At 35.0% G+C, this 20,669-nt stretch overlaps 3 protein-coding genes across 3 annotated transcripts; 1 reads left to right on the forward strand and 2 right to left on the reverse strand.

Moving 5' to 3' along the window:
• Positions 1–2,975: 2,975 nt before the first annotated feature.
• LOC132058445 (acetyl-CoA-benzylalcohol acetyltransferase-like) lies at positions 2,976–4,841 on the reverse strand. The gene is made up of 2 exons (XM_059450942.1): positions 4,384–4,841; positions 2,976–4,153 (listed from the first exon to the last, which is right to left on the reverse strand). The coding sequence occupies exons 1-2, from the start codon at positions 4,667–4,669 to the stop codon at positions 3,102–3,104; spliced, it is 1,338 nt and encodes a 445-aa protein (XP_059306925.1). The 5' UTR covers positions 4,670–4,841; the 3' UTR covers positions 2,976–3,101.
• Positions 4,842–11,625: 6,784 nt separating this feature from the next.
• LOC132057875 (uncharacterized) lies at positions 11,626–15,380 on the forward strand. The gene is made up of 3 exons (XM_059450465.1): positions 11,626–11,676; positions 14,451–14,687; positions 15,030–15,380. The coding sequence occupies exons 1-3, from the start codon at positions 11,626–11,628 to the stop codon at positions 15,378–15,380; spliced, it is 639 nt and encodes a 212-aa protein (XP_059306448.1).
• A 1,947-nt stretch (positions 15,381–17,327) lies between these two features.
• LOC132057876 (codeine O-demethylase-like) lies at positions 17,328–20,018 on the reverse strand. The gene is made up of 5 exons (XM_059450466.1): positions 19,950–20,018; positions 19,694–19,819; positions 19,476–19,592; positions 18,431–18,565; positions 17,328–17,585 (listed from the first exon to the last, which is right to left on the reverse strand). Exons 1-5 carry the CDS (start codon positions 20,016–20,018, stop codon positions 17,328–17,330), a joined length of 705 nt encoding a protein of 234 aa, XP_059306449.1.
• Between the last annotated feature and the right edge of the window lie 651 nt (positions 20,019–20,669).

The following is a 20,669-nucleotide window of genomic DNA, read 5'->3' on the forward strand; positions in this document are numbered from 1 at the left end:
TGTTTAGGTCAAAGTGTACTTGCAACGGTTAAAACCGATGCAAAATACACTCTATTACGACGGTTTATTAACTGTTGCTAAAAAACGGGTGCTATAGGCCTATTTTCTAGCCATTCCTTTTAATAGACCCATTATTCAATTGGTGATATTTTCCATTTTTTCAATTATGATGCTTACTAATTCACATAATATAGACCCCATTATTCAATTGGTAATTGTATATTTACGAAAGAGTTGTCTATACTCCCGAAAAATATCACCTATTAAAGAGTTATCATGATTGAAAAAAAAGATGGAATATTAAATATGAAGAGAGAGAGAGTATTTTAACATATTTATGGATAAGTTATTAATTATATAAACTATGGTTAGGGTTTGTTTTAATCAATTAAATCTTAGTCATTAATTCTAACCCATGCCATGTGTCTCTAATCTAAGGTAGAACTTGGGGAAAATGGAGAGAAGGGAAATGGAGAGGAGCCCAATCCGAGTTATTGGGAGAAGAGAGTTATACAAAGGTCAAACAAAGTTTCCTGTCGAAAATTTATAAAACAAAACAACAAATAAAGGCACAAATTAAGAAGTTTTATGGTCAACGATAACATATACGTTCTTCGGTTTATTATTAGATTTGATTCCGTAGTATTTATTTTTTAACATTTGTTCGCTTAGTATTTATAATTTAAGATCTGATTGCTCCCATTGTGAAAATTATTTGATACATCATTAACCATAAATCATATTGGGTTTTTACTAGATTACCGTTATTTCTTCTTTAAATGAATATAAAATGGCTATATGCCTTACCCGCAAGGGTGGCTCAGTTGGTTGAACATGGGGCTTTCATAATGGAGGTCTCAGGTTCGAAACCCCTTGCTTACGATAGCAGGGGATTTGCCTTCCGGGTCGAGCTCGTCGCACGGGACTTGCCTAGTGCGGATTACCTCTCCTGTGTGGTTTGCGAGCTATTGCACAGGAGCTAGGTTTACCCCGTATCTTGCACCCAAGGGTAGCGATTTCTTCGCGGTTTCCATGTCATAAAAAAAATGCTATATGCCTTTGAAACAAGTAAATGTAACAAAGGAAATTAACGAGTCCGTAGCATTTTTTTGCACAAAATGTCATGTCTTTTCGATTTACCTATCCTATTTATTTTTATGATTCGCACCCCTAAACTCTTTATTTTCTTGCAAAATAATGAAACCACTCATTTTTCAAATTTTCCATGAGGGCAAAATTGGAATACAAATAATAAGAAAAGAAATGGCGCAAAATTAAATCTTCTACCAAATCACGTCTACTAGCTGCACACAAGAAGTTGGAATTTTGGAATTTCTTTCCCGAGTATTTTACATTTGCATGCATGATCCACACCCATAGAATTTTGGAATGAAACAAGAAAATAAATTGTTCTGAACAAGCTAAAGAAATCTGATAGTTAACTATTTGTGTCAAATGAAAATCAATACTATAATCTATATTATAGCAATACAGGAAGTTCTAGTAGAATATTGCATGAGTAGTACTTCTAATCTTGGTAAAAGCACCAAATGCAGCAAGAAATCAGAGATATGGAAAAGTCAGAGATATGGCCAGAGAGTGAAGCATCAATGACGAAGGCCTTCAAGATGGAAGGGCCACTGACTAACAGAAAAGTCAGAGATATGGCCAAAGAGTGAAGCATCAATGACGAAGGCCTTCAAGATGGAAGGGCAACTGACTAACAGAAAAGTCAGAGATATGGCCAGAGAGTGAAGCATCAATGACGAAGGCCTTCAAGATGGAAGGGCCACGGGGTAAAAATTCTATCCTGGTCAAGCATGTAACAGAAAACTAATTGAGTAATTGGAGCAAAATACATTTGTGGGGTGTTATGAAGTATCGCAAGGAGGGAAATTTGACATAAAAATGAGTTTGCATGACCAAGGGATAGAGATGGACATGGCACACACACATCAAGCACTTCCAGTGGCTCCATCTCATCAAATGCAAGCTACCATGGACTTGCTTATGGTACAGTTAGGGGTGGTTGATGAGGAAGCCACTGAAGAAGGAGACATCAACTTTTTTTGTGGATTTGGGTGGTAAAGAAATGATATGATCTTGAGGGAGCATGGCAGTGATTCAATATTATTATGATCATTCTCCTTCTTATTATTTGTATTCCAATTTTGCCCTCGTGGGAAATTTGAAAATGAGTGGTTTTCATTATTTTGCAAGAAAATAAAGAGGTTAGGATGCGAATCATAAAAATAAATAGGACAGGATGCAAATCGCGAAAGAGGACATACGTTAGGGGTGCAAAATGCTACGGACTCGAAATTAACAGTTCCAAGCTCGATCGATATATATATATATATATATATATATATATATATATATATATATATATATATATATATATATATATATATGAGGACTACGTTAGGTGCAAAATGCTATATATATCGATATATATATATATATATATATATATATATATATATATATATATATATATATATATATATATATATATATATATATATAAGAAACAGAAATTACTATACTTAACGTTCACAAGTAAGAGAAATTGTTCATAAATTGGGTTCAGAAAAAGACGGATCAAACAATAAACATTGAAACAAGATTTATAAATGAAAGGAAGACGCTCTAATTTGGATGGTTGTTATGTACAATAGTATTGTTACTTTGAATACAATGTTTGTTTTGATTGTTATTTAAATTTTATTTTATTGTATTGTTAAATCCATCATTATGTAACGATAAAAAAATTCAATTTTATGTAATGACCGATTTGGTATGGTAGCTTCATTACCTACTTTTTTTCTCATTTTGTCTTTGCTTATATTATTTAATAGTCCTACTTTATCTTTTACCCTATCTTTTATAATAACTCTACCGGTATCTTACTTTTATTTATAATTTTGGAAGTTTATCCTTTATATTGTTGATGCATGACATATGTAACAATGGGAACGATATAATCTATTCAAACGTTGTATTCATCAAAACAATAACTGCAATCCAATACAATACCATAAGTTACGAAATGATAGGAAACGATATGTGACAAAAGCCTAAAGCACAAGAAGAAAAGCCTAAAACTTAGCGAAAGCCATGATATCTTGGTCAAGTTCAAAGAAGTTCATGTAGGCTTCTTGCAAATCCATTTGCACAGCAATACCAGTGCCATATTCTGTGTCACAGAACCAAAAGACTTGACTATGTCTTGATCCAAAGTGCATTAAACTCGGTTTTCCCCAACCAAAATCAGTATTTTGTATTGGAAACCTGCAAAAACTTGAGCATGTGAACTCCTCAACATCATTGTTGCATCCCCATTTTTGTCCAGCGTAACTTCCCTTGTACAAATTGATAACCAATGAAATTATCTCCTCTGGAGAAGCTTTAGCACAATCGCTAATCATTTGCCGCACTGCCTCCCTGATCATTTTTATAAAGTGGTGCAATTCCATCTTTGTTTCGTCAGCTTCGAATTTTATAGGAATTTCAATGATAAAATTCCCAAACGCGTTTGAAACTTCAGGAAAATCAACCTTATCGCGCAAGTTAAATGGAAAGGCCATTACGGATCGTTTCAAATGTCCAAATCTTGCACATGAAGCGCGGATTAAAGACCTCCATAATAATGCTGCAATTATCTCAACTCGCGAGGGTTTAAAACTCAAATTAGCTCCTGATAACTGTTCTCTGAGCTTTGATATGGAAGCTTCATCGAAAAAAAACTTTTTCGCGGTCAACTTAGACTCTGTTCGCTTGCCTTCATCAACTGGGGTCTCGGGTATTTCGGATAAATCTCTGGCAGGGAAAAGGGTGCTCAGATTGAAGCTCATGAAGTTGATCTCTTTAGAAGGAATCCCAAGTTTGCACACTTTAGACCATTCATAAACAAATGTAAATTTTGTAAATCCATCCATAGCAGGGTGTGAAGCGCTAATAGATAGAGCTAGGCCACCACATTGGAACTTTGTGACTTGCACAACCATAATAGGTGTGAGGAATATATTAGTGTCATCCACATCCATGATCCCCTCAGGCCAAAAGGATAATGCAAGATCAAGGTCTTTATTCGCCTGTGCCAGGAAATCGTCGTGCTTACAATTGATTGTCGCTTTTATATATGTTACACCTGTTGGGATCGAAATAATCAGGACATCATGCTAAAGCTAGTAATTGCAAATCTTTAATGACATAAATCAGACAACAAAGAAAATCATACTAAAAGAAGGAAAAATCCTCAACTTATAGAAGTGCAGAAAAGGATAGAGTTCTTTTATACCAAGAAAAGCTTTTTGAAACAATCACAATTATGACAAAATTCAACTAAGGTAGAAAATTCAAGGCAAACCGTAACTACACCTTGATCTAGACAAATAATTGAGGATTCATCTTCAGTGAATCTTCCAGCAGCAGGGTAAACATGGGTTAAAATCCTGGACAAGGATTCTTCAAGTTGTTGTTCCATATTTGCTCCATTTGGATAAAAAAGAACAAGAGGCATGTGTGCCCAATCAGCTACTTGATCAAAGAAAGATAATTTGTAGTTCTCAAGGGTTTTGGGAGTTGGTGATGATGGTTTTATGAGGCATTTGGAAAGGATTTTAACTTGCATGGAATTTTTCAAGTTGAAACATTCAGACCCCATGTTTAATAAGGTGAAGTTGTGGAATGGGGAAACAAACAAATGCAGATCAATGCCGAAGCTACGCACTTGATGTAACTGATAAGCCCCTCCCTTCCCTTTATTATGTATGGAGAGTTGAGATGATCTTGTAGTCTTTTTTAATTAAATAGATTTCATCTTCTTTTTTCTCTCTATCTTATCATAGAAGAATTAGTTGAGACGACTTTGTAGTCCTTTTTAAATAGGTTTGATTTTATTTTTCTCTTTATTTTTGTCCCCTGAAAATACTAAAACCAGGTTTAGATGCAATCCGGGCTTTTTTTGTATTTTAAAAAACTTTTGGAGTAACTTAAGACTCGGCAAATAAATCAAAAACAATTCTCCTCCCAAGCTTGAGCATTAGCTGCAGTTGTCTCTTTAATAAGTACTCTCAGGAACAGCCATATGAAGATCAAAATAGTTTTACGTCTGTATAGTCATTCAACTTATAGTAATTGATCATCAAAATCACTTAACTTTGTTTTGTCTTACAAAAATCATCCAACTCTGCCTAGTTTGCTTACATGGTCATCCAATTTTGCCTAGTTAGCTTTTTACAGTCATTTTAACTGGAAATATAATTTTCATTACTTATTTAATGAAGTCACAGTTATAAATTTTAGGGAGTATACTTAAAAAATTAAAATCAATATTTAGATTTATTTAGGACTCAACTCATCCTAAACATTACCCAATTCTTAACCCGACAAGCTTAAAATGGGTTGACTATATAAGAGATGTCTTTAATACTTCCTCTGTCTCAATTTATGTGATATAGTTTGAATAGGCACGGAGTTTAAGAAGAAAGACATTTGATGTGGTCTAAAATAAGTTATAGATATTTGAGTGTCTATAAATCATTTCATTAAAGGGTAAATGGGGATATTTCAAGTTAAATTATTTCTTTATATATAAATGTATCATTCTTTTTGGGACATACTAAAAAAGAAAATGTATCACGTAAATTGTGACATAGGGAGTAACACTTAACTAAAAGAGTATGATGATTCTTCAATTTCTAACATTTTAAATATTAGAGATGTCATTATTAACATTTAATTAACCGTCGTATTCTTTTTATTGAAATGTTATTAATGGCATCTAAATTAAAACCTCAAAACGTGGTCTGTGCATAATCGTCATATCACAGGTTCTTCATATAGTATAATCTATTTGAAAATGAAATAGTATTATATTCTTCGAGACAGATTTGAGATCACGAAGTTCTCTCTTTCATGCAGAGCAAACAACTGTTGAAGATAAAGATATCACTTAGCCATTTGCACACCCTTAAGGAACTACTCATTTCAAAAAAAAAAAAAAATGTAAATTGACTAAACTATTCCTAATTAAACCGGCATTGGGATTTGATCACATAACAGTTAATAAGGGCAAATCTGAAAAGATAAGGTTAATTGTTTCTTGATTTAATAAGTGGACACTTTTTTTGACCCAAAAAAAAAAGGCTAAGTGGACACTTTTTTTTATCCGGAGGGAGTATTATCATTATAATATGAAGTTAGCCACGATAATAGTGCATCGATCGAACTGTTGATTAGTGAAGAGTTATCATATCTTGAATTCTGATATCTGCAAAATATAGTATTATTAAGTTGACGTTCATTCTTGAAAATGGGGAAGAAGACTTTGTGTCTACCGTAATTAAGAAAGAGGAAGGAGACAACGATGCAGGATTATTTATTCCAAATTGAACGTGACTGACAGTTTTCCAAAATCAAAACCCTATTTATATAAGAGTTCAGCTTGTTTGGACGGTTGTTATACATATAGGTTGTGTTTGGAATGACGAAAATGTTTTCCCGGAAAATATATTCTCGGAATATAAGTGGTTTTTCTATTCGTTCTTTTTGTGTTCGGTATGCAAGTTGAAAAATATAATTTTAAGAGCATTTGCATATACTTAAAGCAAAACCACTATGAAATTTTTGAATTCGAAATACAACTTTTAGTGGTGGGAGGTAGGGTAGGCTGTAGGGGTTGGTTGGTTGGGGGGGGGGGGGGTGTTGGACTAAGAACAAGTTTCTTATTTATAAAAATTAAAATATATATAAAATAGAAAATTCAAGGGAGGGGGAGTGGGTGGTGTATAAAAAAAAACCTTTAAAAACTTTAAAAAAAAAAAAGAATTAAATATTTCTAGAGGGTGGTTGTGCGTGGGTGGCTTGGGGTGGGGGTGGGGGAGAGGGGTGAGGTGGTGGGGGAGGTGGGATTGGGTTTGTGGGTGTTGAGGGTGGGGAATGCGTTTGTGTGTTTTTATTAATCAGGAAAATGTTTTCCCTCAAATTTTTATCTCGTATTTTGAGGGAAACATTTTTCATAGAAAAATATTTTCCAAGATCTTAAGTGCAACCAAATAAAAGAAAATAGGAAAACATTTTCTATCATACAAAACATACCCATAGTTTCATAACATATCATGTTATTGTTAGTTGCTATGTCTACAGCTTTATTTATTTCTGCTATATAAATTAATTTAATTTCCAGAAATAACTTTTTTTCCTAGTCTTTAGGAGTTTGTTAATTTCAGCAAATTTATTGCTGATCTTTAGGTCTTTGAAGTTAGTAGTATATTATAAACTAAGGTCTTAATTGCAATGAAATTATACATCGAACTCACTTTTACTTCTTAAGTTGTCTTCTTTCTTGTTCTTCATTCCTTTACTATTCTTATTATTTCATTATCCAAAAGTTTTCCTTTGTTTCTTTTTCCTCATTATTAACTTAAATTAACAACAATTAGTATCAGAGCTTCAATATTGAGGGACCTCTGTGTGTGCATCAGTGGATACCATGAACAAAGAAGCAAGTTTTTCTTCAATGATACCGCCAGCTTTCAATGGAGAAATTTATCAGATCTGGGCAGTTACAATGCAGACATATCTGTAAGCCTTGGATCTCTGGGAGGCTGTAGAAGATGGTTACGAGAGTGTTCCCTTGCGAAACAATCTCACGATGGCGCAAATTAAAAATCACAAGGAGAGGAAAATCAGGAAACCAAAGACAAAGACATATTTGATTACTACAGTTTAATCCACCATCTTTACTCGTATCATGTCTCTAAAATCAGCAAAAGAGGTATGAAATTATCTCAAGACTGAGTGTGAATGAGATGATAGAATTCGAGGGATGCAAGTCTTTGAATTGAGTACGTGAGTTTGAGCTGCAAAGGATGAAAGAAAGTGAAACCATAAAGGAATATTCTGACCGATATCTTAACATAGCAAATCGTATCAGATTGTTGGGTTCCACTTTTAATGATTCAAGGATCGTTGAAAAAAATCCTTATAATGGTACTTGAAAGATTTAAGGCTACTGTCACACCCCAACTTTTAATAGGGCATGATGGGCACCTGACCCTTACTTAGGGCCGAGCAAACCCGCTGGTTCTCGTTATACTCATAATCTTACTGGACTCTTAAATCATGAAATGAGTGCCTAATGAAAGCTTTTCAAAAACATGCTTTTCGTCTTTCTCAAATCAAGTAAAAGTACGTAATCATATGAAATTTGTAACATAATGCATAATGATACACCGGCTTACTGAGCCGCTTACAAGATCGACATGTTATATACGTGACTCGTCCGCAAAGTCTCTAGCATAAATCAAGATACCATAACATAGATACTCGACTCGGCAACACTCAGGAAGGAAATGGAGCTCGCCAATCCATTGAAACATCTTCTACTAATATCTCTACTCATCCGTATACACACGTGGCATGAAACGCAGCCGTCCACGAAAGGGGACGTCGCATGCGAATAATGTGCGAGTATGTAAGGCATGAATGACACATAATATAGATATGGAAGGTAACATGGAATAAGAGAGATAACACGTACATCGGATGCCTCATAAAGGCGGATGTCATGCGCTTAGCCTTTTAAAAAACTTTTCATACATACGTATATATATATATATATAATATCATCATCATAACGTACGTGCCGCCTTTTCGAGACTCGGTGTGTAACGTACTGACTCTTTCGGGACTCGGTGTGTAACGTACCCGGCCACTTTCGGGACTCGTGTGTAACGTACCCGACCCTTTCGAGACTCGACGTGTAATACCGGCGATCGGTGGTTGCACAATAGGTGTCGTACCCGGCCGACTATAATGCTCGGTGTAGTAAAATACATACATATATATATATATATATAAAGCATTCATGAGAGCCAAATAAAAGCTATAAATACTTCGGAGTGACGTAAGGTCGGTAACCTCCGATTTTCATTATGGAATTATCATCATCGCTATATCTCACCTTGAAGGAACAATTATTATAAGGTGAGACCAACAACAATGAATGAAATCGAGAAAATCATGAAATAATCTCCATAATCTCATAATAGTATTAACATCACAAGCATTGGAATTTCTAGAATTAAAATCATCATCATCATAATCATCATAGGAACATTCTCATGTTTAACATCGTCATTCATATTGTAAAAACATGTCCGTTGTTGTTGTCATAAAAGCTTATAGAATCATAAATCCTTGACTCGGAAAATAGGGACATTTTGGAAAATATTTATGGATTATCAAGAAAGAAGTCATGCCTTTGAATCGTGAACTCTATGAATCATGAATTTCTAGCTTTTGAGAATAAGAATATTCTTGGAAAACATTTATGGATTCACATAAAGGGATCATGGGATATTTGGAAAACACCTATTGGATTCATAAGAAAGGAATAATGTCTTTAGAAGAAAGGGACTGGCCTTAACATACCTTTGGAGCTTACTCTCCGACTTTCCAACTTGCTTCCTGTCGCGCGATTTATTTAGGATCGTTCGTCATCTCATAATCTACATAGGCAACCATTCGTATTATCATTAGGCTCATTGTCACACTCTTATCTTAAGTCTCTAAATAAATTCCTTTTAAGGTCACCAAATTCGATTAAACATCTCCCTATTTATATGCCTAGCCCGAATTCTCAATACCAACAATCAACAACCAATAACAACAAAACAACAACAACCTCATTACTACCAAAATATTCCATCAAATACTCCACATGATATTTTCTCCAACTCCTCCACAAACAAATTCGCTACATAATTATTCCATAAATTTATCTCCGTAAATAAGCCTTAAATGATACCAAAAGAGAAAGATTCATACCTTACTTCCACTAATACCGCGATATCTCCAATACTTGCCTTACTCCCAAGCCACAAATTCACCGCAACACAATATTGTAATTGTAACTATACGCCGGCGGAACCCGAATCCGGAGATTTTTACTTAACTCGTGTTGAAATTTAATGGAGGGAAGGTTGGAGAACTCTCTAGAATTTTTGGGAAATTTTTTTTTTTGGGGTGGTTTCTTGGCTTAAAATGAGGGTTAAACCCCTTTATATAGTTGCTCCAAAGTCGACCGTAGGTGATCATGGACCGCCTTCCGTAGCGCATTGTTCATCCGCGGAAATTATTTCGAGACCTAAAATTTTTATACACCGATCTCTTTATTTGCATACTTGAATATGTCCAAAACTCCATACAGTCTGTATAACTTATTCAACATCCCAAACTTGGCAAAACTTATTTTATTATTTTTTTTTCCAATTCGTTTGACCTCCAACCTTCGCGGCACTTACTTATCACTTGCTGAACATAACATAAACACTTATAACTTCAAACATAAACCTGTCCTTTGAGCTTATGTGACTAACCTATGATGCAACTTAACGCACGAAAATACGGGATGTAATAGCTACCATTACCCTTAGAAAATACTAAGGACTTGTCCAAAGTAGCAGAGCTCTTAAGTGCTTTTGAAGCACAAAAGCAACGACGTGTTTTGAGACAAGAAGGAGCTCTTGAAGGAACCTTACTAATCAGGCATCAAGGCGATGGAAGAAACAAGAAAATCAGAACAAGAGGATTCAAGGAGGAAATAGTGAGAATGTTGCTACCAGCAGCAAAAGCAAAAAGGAAAACTATCCACCTTGTTTGCGCTATAGAAAATAAGGTCACCCTCCTTTCAAGTGTTGGAGGAGCCCAGATGCTTACCTTCTCGCTTTGCAATCAACGGGTCACAAAGTTGCCGGTTAAAAGCCAAAAATTCGAAACTTTGAAGCGAAGCTCAAGTTCTTGATCAAAGAAGAAAGAGGATCAATTCTTTGTTGCATCATATTTTGCAAGCAATATTTCAAGCGAGTCGTAAATTGAGTCGATAAGCGGATGCACAAATCACATTACTTATGATAAAGAACTCTTCAAATAATTGAAGCCTGCCCGAGTTGTAAAAAGTGTTGATTGACCCGTTTGACTAGTATTGGTCGACACTGAACACACCTGTTAGTACATAATCAATTTAACGCTAAACGTAATACGGAAACTTACAAAAAAAACAAACGTCGTCTCCGAATTATCACATGTATATATCAAAGCAAACGTCTCTGAGGATGTTACAAACCAATAACATGAACACAAGCCCGACGGAGTTTGTATAACGTGTGGGAACATTGACTATATATACGCAATCGACAGAGAGAACCTACTACATCAACATCCGAAACACACACACACACATATATATATATATATATTTTCAAGCTTGACCAAATGTCGCCACTAGGAAGGGAGCGTTTAAAAACATAAGTCATGCTAGTTTTGGACAACGTCTATATCTGACCCACACATCGTGTTCTCAGACCTCTAAGAGTAACATCTTTTGAACATATGAAGGGACTATGGGCTACCGTTTGATGCCTCGCCCCACGGATAAACACATATATACAACAAAAGGATTTGTACCAAACATAGCTCGGACAATGGAGCACTCTCCAATAATAGAATAGAAGTCCTAGCGTGGCGGATCACCAAAGTGAGATTACGCCCCGCGGGCTACAAATCTACAATCTCCCCCCGAAGAAAGGGGGTGGTGACAGATATCTCGAATAAAAAATGAGATACAATGGGAAAAATCATCCCTTCTTTAGAGAACCAAGGAGGCAAGTATGATAATCAAGGCCATTATGCCAGCAGTAACGTGTCTTATGAAATAAAATCATGCATCACCTATATCATATACCATATCGGCCCATTATGGACTCGGTGAATACGTACATATACATGTATATCATACCGTACATCATGGGGCTCGGTGCCATCATCATATCATCATATCATCATATATATATACGTACTCGGCCCTACAGTGAGGGACTCGGTGGTCGCGGTGAAAGCGTGCACGAATACATACCCGGCCGGGACTCGGTGAAAGATGTAATAACGGTATGCACGAGCGAGTGGTAGTGAGTAACCATATGCAACTAAGTCGTCATACGAGACTCAATGGATAAGTAGACTAGATAACACTCGAATAATATCAAGACGATAATGCATGTTCGGTATCCTTTTGAAAGTCACTATGAACTATATCAAGCTTCGAGCCTCGGGGTCGTGAACATGTATCAAGATAATACGAAACGACTTATGAAATTTAAGGACATTAGGAACTTTTGCATACCAACTACTGTCCAACGTATAGAATACTCGAGAGGCAGAAGCTCGACTACTTTAAGAGTTCCAACATCAATAAGTGAATAAGAATCATGAATCACACTCGGAACTTATGAATAGAATTACTTAAAGCTCATATCGTACATTACTTACATCTAAGACATACCAAAGAAAAGAAGGGATAGCTTTACATGCCTTTAGCGCTTATCAAGTAACACAATGCGTATATCTTTTAAAGTGTCTATCCCAACCTATATTAAGACGTCAAGAACTATGGTTAAGCTATGGGGAGATTCAAAACGTATTCCAACGTAACAACTCCTTTCTAGATAATTAGACGACGTTTCCCTAACATTCAAACCAACTATTTAATAACTAAGCCAACATCAATAACCACACGTTCAAGTACTATATCGAGGCTATTCAGGACAAGACTCGAGAACACTCCGAATAGCCCGCACAACATTCCAACCAGTCCACATTTATAACATTCGATAATAATCCACATACGACTACGACATATTCAAATTATTCTTAATGATCCATAGTCATAACATTCTCATCTAAACAACCCTATAACAGCCCAACCAACATACAACACAACGTATAATCTTAATTATCATTAATCGTCCAAGCTCAACAAGAACAACAACAACATATCCAAACTGACCCCTAACTAGCAACGTAAGGATGCCGATAACCTCGCGACGTCTACGGACATGCCAAACAAATCACCTACGTTTATTATACATTACTTAATACATTCTTTTCATCCAAATTCTTAGCTACACAGCAACCACCGACAACAACATCATCCATTTAAATGCAAGAAAACTATATTAACATCACACTAAGTTCTACAAGAGCCCACAAAACAATTACAACTCCCCTAACCATTTAATTCCTTCATTCTTATCACATAATCCATGACAACAACAACCAAAATATTTATTAAAATCAATTCACCATTTCCTTACAAAACAGCCCCCTACGGCTTCAACAATGTTTCAACACCAACACACATAATTTCATGAATTCAATTCACATCTACCAACATTATACAAGTCTAAACCACCTCTAAATCACATAGAAAAAGATTAAGTCTTACCTTAACAAATTAGCTCCTTAATATGCTGAATTTGGCAACTTCAATTAATAACCACTCTTGCTGCCCTCAAGGATCAATTCACGTTGCTATGCACCTTCCAAGGAGTTGGAATATCTTGAGAAAATTATTTTTTGATCACAACTTTCATGCTCCACCATGGACAGCATGGTCGAGAGCTTTCTCTCTCTATCTCTATGATTTTTTAAGGTTGAAGATGATCAAATGAACTCCCTTAGTCATCAAATAGCTACTTATATGATGCCTAGAATAGGGACACGTGCCCCACTCAAGGCTTGAGCCAATCAAATTTGGCCATGCCATGGGTGGGGTCCACACCCACTAATGCCTAATTAAGTGAATATTTAATCTTAATCCCCACTTAATAATCTAATCATGGTTAATTAATCCCTAATATCCATTAACATTTCCATACCAATTAAAATTTATAAGCAATTTGTGCATTAACAAAAATCGGTGATTAAAAGTCTCTACCTCGTATCCCAAAGTAGTCTTGTCCTTGAACTTATCGCGATTAGCTTAAAATATCCCAATATACAAAAATACGGGATATAACACAAAGGTTAGAATAGGCCATCATTCTAGCAAAAGGAATGAGAACAATTGCAGTTGCAACACAATTAGGTACTCAAAACATTCTGATGTTCTTTATGTACCTGACTTAGACCGGAACTTGTTAAGCGTTGGTCAATTATTATAAAATGGTCTCAAACTTTATTTCAAAGAAAATATTGCTTGATCAAGGATCCCTCGGGACAAGACTTGTTTAAAGTCAAAATGAGAGGCAGAAGTTTCTCATTAGATCCATTTGAGGAAGAGTAGATAGTGTATTCAGCAAATTAAAGAAAATGTTGTTGAGTTATTGTATAAGAGACTCAGATACTATCACTATGAAGGACTTCTCAAAATGCAACAAATGAAGACGGTGGAGAACCTACCAAGTCTGAAAGAAATTTCTACAAAATGTCGTGCTTGTCAATTTGGTAAGCAACACCGAAAGCCATTTCCCAAATCAAACTGGAGAGCCTCACCAAAGCTGTAGCTAGTCCACACTGATGTAGTAGGACCTCAAAGAACTCCATCATTACAAGGCAACATCTATTACGTTTTTTTCATTGATGATTTTGCAAGAATGTGCTAGATTATTTTCTTGAAATTCAAGTCAGAAGTTGCTAGTGTGTTCAGGAAATTCAAGAAATTAGTGGAAACTCAAAGTGACTGTAAGATTCAAGCTTTGAGGTCTGATAATGGAAAGAATACACCTCAGCAGAATTTAATTCATTCTGCGAAGAAGCCGGCATTGTGTCAGCTTACAACACCATACACTCCAGAACAAAATGGAGTTAGTGAAAGAAGAAATAAATCGATAATGGAGATGGTCAGATGTATATATGTTACATGAGAAGGAGTTGCCAAAAGCATTTTGGGCAGAGGCAGCCAACACAACAGTTTTTCTGCAAAAGTAACTTCCAACAAAGGTTTTGGAACTCAAAACTACATTTGAAGCTTGGTATGAGTATAAACCTTCACAAAGCTTTCTTAAAGTATCTGGTTGCGTATGATTTGTGCATATTCCAAAGGTTAAGCGTGAAAAACCCGACAAGAAGCGATTTCAGGCATTTTTGTGGGCTATAGTTCAGTTTCTAAAGCCTTCAAGGTCTATCATCCATAAACTGAAAAAATATTGATCAGTAAAAATGTTCATTCCATTGAGGACCAGCATTGGGATTGGGAGACGCCCAAAAATAATCCAACAATTGACACTCTACTAGATCCAAAAGATCTAGTAGATGATCCTCCTGTTAGAGGCACAAGGTTGATCTCTGATATCTATCAGAGATGCAATACTACAATTTGTGAGCCCACAAGCTATGAGGAAGCAGAAGGGGATGACAAATGGGTGGCTGCAATGAAGGAGGAGATGCTGATGATCAAAAGAAATCAGACCTGGGAGCTTGTTGAGAAACCTTATGACAGAAAGATCATTGGTGAAAAGTGGGTCTTCATGACAAAGCTGCATGCATATGGTTCCATATACAAACACAAAGCAATACTTGTGGTGAAGGGTTAGCTCATATCTTTGGAGTAGACGGCTCAGAAATTTTCGGACCAGTTGCTCGACTTGACACAATCAGACTGCTACTAGCCATTGCAGCGGAAAAAATTTGAAAAATTTATCAACTTGATCTCAAGTCAGCCTTTCTCAATGGTCTTCTCCAAGAGGAGATTGTAAAAGATAGAACTCAAAGGGGAAAAAAGAAATCTCAAAATAAAAAGAAATGTGTATGGACGGTCTAATGAGATGCATAGACGCCTCTACATGTATTATGATTGTGGATTCTGACAATATTGGCTGTGGAAATTTGATCTTAGCTAATCATGGATTTAGATTTAATATTCAAGTTCCTTGCAGGGTATTTCCGTACGTTTCTACACAATTTTCTTCAACTAAGTAGATTAAAACAAGTCGGTGAAGTACTACTTCTTTCTTATTTGAATCAAGTAGAGTATTGTCACAGTTGAGAAGTCCCTTCAGGTTGACGTTGATACGGTGACTTCACATAGTAATGTAAAGTTGGAATTACAATTCAAGCTCAAAGAAGCTGAAGAAGACATGGGTCTTGTAAGAACATTGCTAAAAGAATCGGTTAAAAAAATCACTGGAAAGATCGGATGAGTGAAAATGAATATGCGAGGGATTATCTGAAAGGACAACTTAACGAGATGGAGAACAGAGGAATCGTCTGAGGTTTATTTACTTTTTGATTTTTTTTTTTTTTTTTTTTTTTTTTTTTTTTTTTGTAGTAACCGCACTTTATGTAGGAACTGTTTCATGTATTATGCGTTATGTAGTTGTGTGTATTATGTAGTGTAATGTGTTCATTAGCTTTTTAAAACTTGGACCTCGGGGAATGGATTCACTTGGTTATTTTACAGGAATTATTAATATGTTCTTATTAATTCTAATTTCGTAGGAATATAGGCATGAGGTAAACTTTAATAGCCAAGTAAGAACTCGAAAGATTCCTACCAGCCATATTAACCTTGTTTAGCTAACCATAACCCAAGAACCTCTCGTCCATTACATTCTGCTTGTTTTCTTTGCTTGTTATCTTGTAGTGTCATAGTAGTTGTAGTTAATTATAATCCACTTTTCGAAAATCGCTCGACTATATAATTATAATAGTTTGATTTAGTAAATAGTTAATAACAAATCATCATGAGAACGATACTCTACTTATCACTTTATTACTTGTAGACTGTGTATACTAACATGTGCATTTGAACCCAAAAAAAGGACAGATTTCTGTTATTTTTGTTTTGTTTGAGCTTAAGTTCATTGCTCTAACAGTGTAAAAATATTTTCATTAATTGATCACTTATAAGGTAATTTTAGGTACAATTTCTATGAATTAATGATAATTGGTGGTATGCTAAAAAATGGTAAGTTATTACTACCTCCGTTACAATTTATGTGGCACAGTTGGAATTTCAAGAGTTAACCAAGTCTTTTTTTACCGGAAAATCTTTATACGCCTCTTAAATATTTTAAGTTGTTAATTATTGTGAATATTTATAATACTTTTTAAGTAGTTTTCAAATATATAGATTTTATTTTTACTTTTTTTTTAAAAAAAACTTAAAATTTTTATGTTTGAATTCACGATCAAAATTTAGCAGTTAGAATCTCGAAATTTCAACTGTACCACATAAATTGGGACAGAGTGAGTATATGTTAAAATTCATTGATGTTGTAAAAGAAATCTTTCCATTCAATGCATATATCTTATATTATTTTAGTTTTTCATTAAATCTTTATTAGACTTTGTCTCGCACTGATCAAAACACATGCTAGAATTATAAGGCACTTGATGGAATACTTTGTTCAAAAATGCTTATAATTAGTACCATACAAAAAGAAAATTGAGTTTGATATTAATTTCAAAACCAGCCCGCCATACCATTCAGCAGAAAAAACATCTACATGTCATTGGTAGTGCTAAAATTAATTGCACAACTAGAATTTGTTAATCCTCATATGCTCCAAATGTGTTTTGACTCCTAATTTCCTGGAAAAAACTCTTTCAAGTTTCAAGTACTTATCAGAAGTGACGATTTTGAATAGTAGTGGATTTTCATGGTTAATTAGGGAATCAGCTGGTCCAATATCTGCTTCTAGCTTTGGGTTGAAAAACACTCCAATGGAAATCCTCCTTGTATTTTCATTCACTGTCACTTTGTGTTCTGCACTTCTATAAAGACCATTGCTCCAAATCTGCACGTTTAATGAAAATACAAGAACAAAAACAAAAAAAAACAAAAAAGGGGAATATAGGTAAATGTGCCTTTCGGCTAACTAGTTTACCAGCATGGTCGAAGTACACACCACCTATACGCTTCGACTGTATATAATGTGTATAGGTATGTATATTTAGGAGGTGGCAAAATCAGCCCATGAAAAAATAACCTACCCAACCCTTTCAAGGTTGGGCTGATCATTGACCCGCACAATTATTAGCTCAACCCATTTAAGCCCAATCCATTTCAGCCTAAAAAATTGGGCTGAAATGCAGCCAAATTGACCCATGAGAAATCTTATCAAAATATTTTAAAAAAAGACAATTTCTTTTTTAACATGTTATATATAGTCATAATAAAGAAAGAATAATTTTATTGGGTAGTAAAAAATTATAAATGAACAAACAAAGGAATTAAAACTTAGTGGGGGTTGGGTTATGATCTGCTTTTTAGCTCATTTCAGCTCAAATAACTTTTGGGCGGGTCAATAACCCACTTATTCATTAACTTAGCCCATTTTGACCAGCCTAAATTCAGCCTAACCTGCCCATTTGACACCCTTAAGTATATTATATGTACAATATATGTATATTATATATATATAGTATGTGTATATTTAGGATAAAGTACACTATTTATATACTGTGTATATATGTTGTAAACTAGATGGCTGAATGGTATTTGCCAGTAATTTTTCCAAAAACAAATATATATATACATACAAAAGTGTCAAAAATAACCTCAAGAATATCTCCCAAGTTCACAACAAATGCATTAGGAAGGAACTGCACTGCGATCCAGATACCATCTTGTTTGACTTACAAGTTGCAATCCATCAACTCCATCAATTTGGTGAATTATGGTGATTCCACTGCCATCTGAGTGACTTACAAGCCCTGTTACTAGCTGTGGTTTGGGGTAGGGTGGATAATAGTTCATCCTCACTGATTGCATTCCCTTTTCATACATTTTTTGTATTACCACCTTATCAATTTTTAATGTTTCTGCTATATACCCTAGACTAGAAGGGTTTCCAATTCCTCCAAATAAGCCTCAGACTTTCTCTGTAATAAAGTAGACTAACATGTGTTAGATCTCTCTTTTAATTAAATCATTTATAGATGTTCAGTACCTAAATAAAATATAGGGAAAATGCGAAAATATACCTCTCAACTTTTCGATTTAAAAGTAGATATATCCCTTGTTATAAAAAGGTGCATATATACTCCTACCGTTACGCAAATGGTGCAGATATACGGAAAAAAAAAACGGTTAGCTTGTTTTTCAATAAAGAAATATCACGTGACTTTAAAAAATAAATCTACTCATTTTGTTAGTGGACTTATTTTTTAAAGCTAAATGGTAATATTTTTTCTAGTTGGTCGGGTCTAATTCGTCAAGAAAGATGGTAAACTTATTTTTTAAAACCCACGTGGCATTTTTAAAATTAAATATAAGCTAAATAATTTTTTTTAAATCCATCAGCGAAAAGGGCACCATTGTGTAACGACAGGTGTATATATGCATCTTTTTTTTTTTAATTGTTTTTTTATTATGTGGTGGGAAGGGATTACACGCAGGATTCGAACCTCACCAACAAGTGTTGAGAGTTAGGGTAGCCAACCAACTGAGCTACTAGATCCCTAGGGGTATGTATGCATCACTTTTTAAATGAAGAGTATATCCATCTAAATTGCAAAATTGAGGGATATATTTACACATTTTCCAATTAAAATATATATACCTTAGTAAAGTAGGTAGCTTTGGAAGAAGATGTGTCTGCCTTTTGTATAACGGAGATGTCATCATGAAAAATCGCTCTGCATAGTCTGAATTTACCTCCACTTCAACAATTGGTTTTGCATACCTTCTCCATTTCCTGGGGTGCAAACTTCATTTTCTCATCTAAGGGAAGTTCATAGAAATTCTCAATTGCTATGTTGAGTTTCTTCATCAATGAAGAACATACTCCATGATTTGTCAACTGTACACACAATTTCTAATCACGTTATAATGCAAACAAATGTATACACACAAATTAAACACCTTAATAGATTCTTGCATGCAGGCTATTAAAACACAAACATCCCGGTGCACTAAACTCCTGCTATGCACAGGGTCCGGAGAAGGGTCGGACCTCAAGGGTCTATTGTACGCAGCCTTCCTACATTTCTGCAAGAGGTTGTTTCCACGACTCGAACTCATTAACTCCTGGTCATATGGCAACAAGTTTACCAGTTAAATGTCCATCATATAATCAACATATGTTTACGTGCATTGGCACAAAAATGTATTAAGCCAAAAGTAGAATTAGGCTCAAAGTCACAATGATATTACGTACCTGAAAGATACCCCATTCTCTACAAGCAGATTGCAACTTCTCAAGTTCATAAACTTTTTTGTCGTCCATTGTTAGTGCTTTGAAGTCTATTACTGGAATTGCAGAAGTTGCATTTACATCTAGCTTTTGAAAACTAATTATAAAGGGTGAGAGGCCTTTTCTAGGTACTTAATCACTAGGTATATATTCAAGCACAAAAATATTTCTCAGCTAATGGTCGAGAGTTAAGAGGGGAGAAGGAACATATATATATGTATACACAAAACAAACCAAGGTGCTTGTAGATATATTTTCCATATTATGTAAATCGGGCAATAGAAATCCTATTTATTTTATCCCGTATTGTTTAGGAAATGCAATTATTGTGGTCACTTTGAATTAAATTTCTTACTAAATTATTTTCTTTTCTCTTCTGCTAGAATAATATAACAGAAATCTTTTGAAAAAGGATACAAAAACAAAATCTAAAAGATTTTCAGAGATCATGCTCCAGATTACTAGTAGGTAGTCTCGCTTCTTTGTCGCACTAGTAGGCGTAGCTTTGCTCTACTTTTTATTGCCCTATGTTTCCTGCTTTTATGTGTTGGGTTTTGTCTCTCCATGCTGTTTTATCATGACTTCTTTGCCCTTGTTTTTTCTCATTTTCGCATAGCTTTGATTTGCCTCGTCTAAATATCCGACTTTTCTCCCTTGTTTTCTTGTTTTTTTTTCCGGAATTTG

The sequence above is a fragment of the Lycium ferocissimum genome, chromosome 5 (genome assembly GCF_029784015.1).
Source record: "Lycium ferocissimum isolate CSIRO_LF1 chromosome 5, AGI_CSIRO_Lferr_CH_V1, whole genome shotgun sequence".
Taxonomy (NCBI): Eukaryota; Viridiplantae; Streptophyta; class Magnoliopsida; order Solanales; family Solanaceae; genus Lycium; species Lycium ferocissimum.